At 38.8% G+C, this 2,934-nt stretch overlaps 1 protein-coding gene across 1 annotated transcript; it reads right to left on the bottom strand.

Annotated features, from left to right (window-relative positions):
- Positions 1-298: 298 nt before the first annotated feature.
- LOC131026879 (uncharacterized) lies at positions 299-1,976 on the bottom strand. Its single transcript, XM_057956884.2, has one exon. It carries the CDS (start codon positions 1,560-1,562, stop codon positions 681-683), a length of 882 nt encoding a protein of 293 aa, XP_057812867.1. The 5' UTR covers positions 1,563-1,976; the 3' UTR covers positions 299-680.
- Between the last annotated feature and the right edge of the window lie 958 nt (positions 1,977-2,934).

The following is a 2,934-nucleotide window of genomic DNA, read 5'->3' as shown; positions in this document are numbered from 1 at the left end:
AATAGAAATTGTTAGGTTTACCACAGACTTGAAAATGAATCTTCCAAATTTTGAATTCATTTCTACAAATTGTAAATAAACAACCTTACAACCTTACTCACCACTGCAAATTAGGGATATGAAATTTAGATGAGAAATGAATAAATTGAAGATGAAGACCAATCGCTCGGAGTGTTTGTAGATGGAAGAAAAAAGGTTCAAATTATGTAACTATCATTAGAAATTATACTACTTATCATTATATAAAGAAAACAAAACCGAATCGAAATTAACCCAAAACCATATGAAAGCCCCGAGATATACAATTTTCACCATTATCCTACTAAGAATTTTAGTATATATGAATTTGTGGCAGAAATTGCCACAGTGCGTGAAAAATGACAAGTTTTCACAGTCGAGTTTGGAAGCAATGTAACAGCAGAATACAACAGCACCTAAAATATGTTCTAGCGCTGTTAATGCACAGTAAGAAACGATAATATTATGACTATTACATGGGATACTACTCTGTCAGACATGGATGAGCAATGTTAACAATGGCGATAATCTGAACCTGAACCGCCCAATTCGGATAGGCAGTTTACATATAACGAAATAAAGAAATAAATTTCTTGTTTTTGTATTTGGCAACAAAGACAACAGGGCGGAATAAGTATGCGGAGAAGTGATTTGGTATGGAGTCAGCAGCTTTTCCTGTAGATTGCGCAGAGACGCTTCCACGAGTCTTCTCGTTGCATCTTCAGCTCGCGATAGAAATTCCCGATGAAAGATTCCGCCTTTGCGTTCAATTCCTCACAAGTCAAATTTCCGTCTTTTTCTTTATCACCATGGCCGTCGCCTCCCTCTTCCCCGCTACAAATCTCAAATATAACTTCCACAGGCGCCACATCGCCACATTTGTACATCTGAAGTGGCCGAGTATGACTGCTTTCTCTCGAAAGATTGGACGGCTTGCTCACCTTTTTGCAATGCAATTCTCTCAGACTGCAACTTCGCGGCAGAACCAAAGCAGGCGCCTTGTGAGTTTCTGCAGCCTTTACTTTATCGCTGGCTTTGTGGCTTGACAAAGATTGAAGCATTTGCTCTCCATTTACAGCCAGGCTTTGTGTTTCTTCAGCTTTCCACTCAGACTTCATTACCATTAGGGTTTCAGTACTAGGGCTGGTAAGGGTCTCATATGTAGACTCCGGTTTGTGGTAAAGTTGGGAGCATTGGCAAGGGCAATAATGTGATGAGATTGTGGAGGGCGAGGCGGAGGTTGGGGGTGAGGAGGCGGCAGAAGTGGATTTGACACCGAGAATGAGTATGAGAATATTGAGGATGACGTAGAGGCAAGGGCAAAAGGATGAAGAGGAGACGCTCTGCATCCACTTGCTCACCTCTGACACAAACTCTGCGGTCCGAATATTGGCAGGATGCACGCCAGCCAAAAGTACAGAGGCGGACAAAATAAGCAGCGTACTGGTTACCCCCACCACGGCCTTCAGCCACGGCCATTTTCTGCTCGATTCTTCCCGCAGTTCAGCTTGAGGCCAGAGAAATTCCTCTCGCTTCTCAAACATAATCTGTTGTGGATTTCCAAAACACAGTAAAAGTGAAAGGTTTAGGGTTAGAAAGCAGAAGCGAGATGTAGAAAGAATGGGAGAGGATAAGGCAATTTAAACAGATTTGAGGCGGCCAAGGTAGGGCAGTGGACAGGAATCAAAACAGGAAAATGAGTGGCAGGAATTGTGAAATGTGTGGGTCCAGGGTGGAGGGAAAGTACCCGTACTGCATACTATCTTTGCAAAGCTCAGATCCTTTTCAGGTTTTCCGATGCGTTACGCCTCAGAGCAGAGGACAGAAATGAAGATTCTGAGTAAGCTCTGCTTTGCGACCATATCCAAATTTCCAACTTCATCTCTCAACGACTGTAATCTGAGTGAAATATCTGGACTCTTTCCTCCCTAACTTGACTAGACTAGAGAATATAATCTGATGGAATATCAATTCAATAAAGTATGTTTATTTCATCTCATCTTGTTGGAATAGTCGTGCTGGCGCCCACTTTCTTTTTGGATATTCTTCACTTTTAACGGTTTGGAAAAAGAGCAAAATATGGAGATTGTAGATAAGGTGTATTCTTCATTCCACAGGCTTGGACCGCGTACAGCAGTTATCTCAGCATCTTCACCCAATTTTTTCCCTTTTCCCCCTACTTGAACATCGTCTCACATCTTTCACCACACAATGTGAATTGATCACAACCAGCTTTCATATTGTACAGCAATTGAACTTTGATGTGCAATGGGTATGGGTATGTCGATGATGATGAGTAATTGGAGTTATACTTTCATTTGAGTGAGTTGTTTTAAAAAATGTATCATGGATTATAAGGATTAGTATTATTAATAGAATATAAGAGTGTGTTTTTTTACATTCAAGGGATCGAACATTTTGTGATAGTTTCAATGTCATTGTCAATCATTTTTAATTGATAGTGTATACAAGTGGGCCTCTTCTTGTTTTTATAGTGACCTTGCATTATTCTACATATAATTGGTATATGTGAAATTTTGTAAGATAATAGACTCTTGATAGATAATAAATTTAAGACTTTGTGATGAGAGTGGGGCATGTGCTTCAATTTTCTAAGTGACTTTGATGCAATAAACATAATGCTACAAGGGCTTTAAGATCAATAAGTTTTGGGTTAATGTCTCTTTTAGATGAGTTATATAATATTTCAAGCAAACAACTATGATAATATATAAGCAAAATTCAATCAATTAGAAAGTAATAGTTAAATTATGACTTTTCCTAGAGTAGAACAAAAATGCATAAATCTTATACACGAAATTATTGATTTCATATCCTCTAATAAATGAAATACATTACAAATCTGCATTCCACTTCTTAAGTATTTGCATGTACCTAACCTTCTTTTCATGTTTA

This window comes from Cryptomeria japonica, chromosome 2 (genome assembly GCF_030272615.1).
Source record: "Cryptomeria japonica chromosome 2, Sugi_1.0, whole genome shotgun sequence".
NCBI classification, from domain to species: Eukaryota; Viridiplantae; Streptophyta; class Pinopsida; order Cupressales; family Cupressaceae; genus Cryptomeria; species Cryptomeria japonica.
Note: the sequence above shows the minus strand (reverse complement) of the source record. Positions and strands in the feature narration are given on the sequence as shown.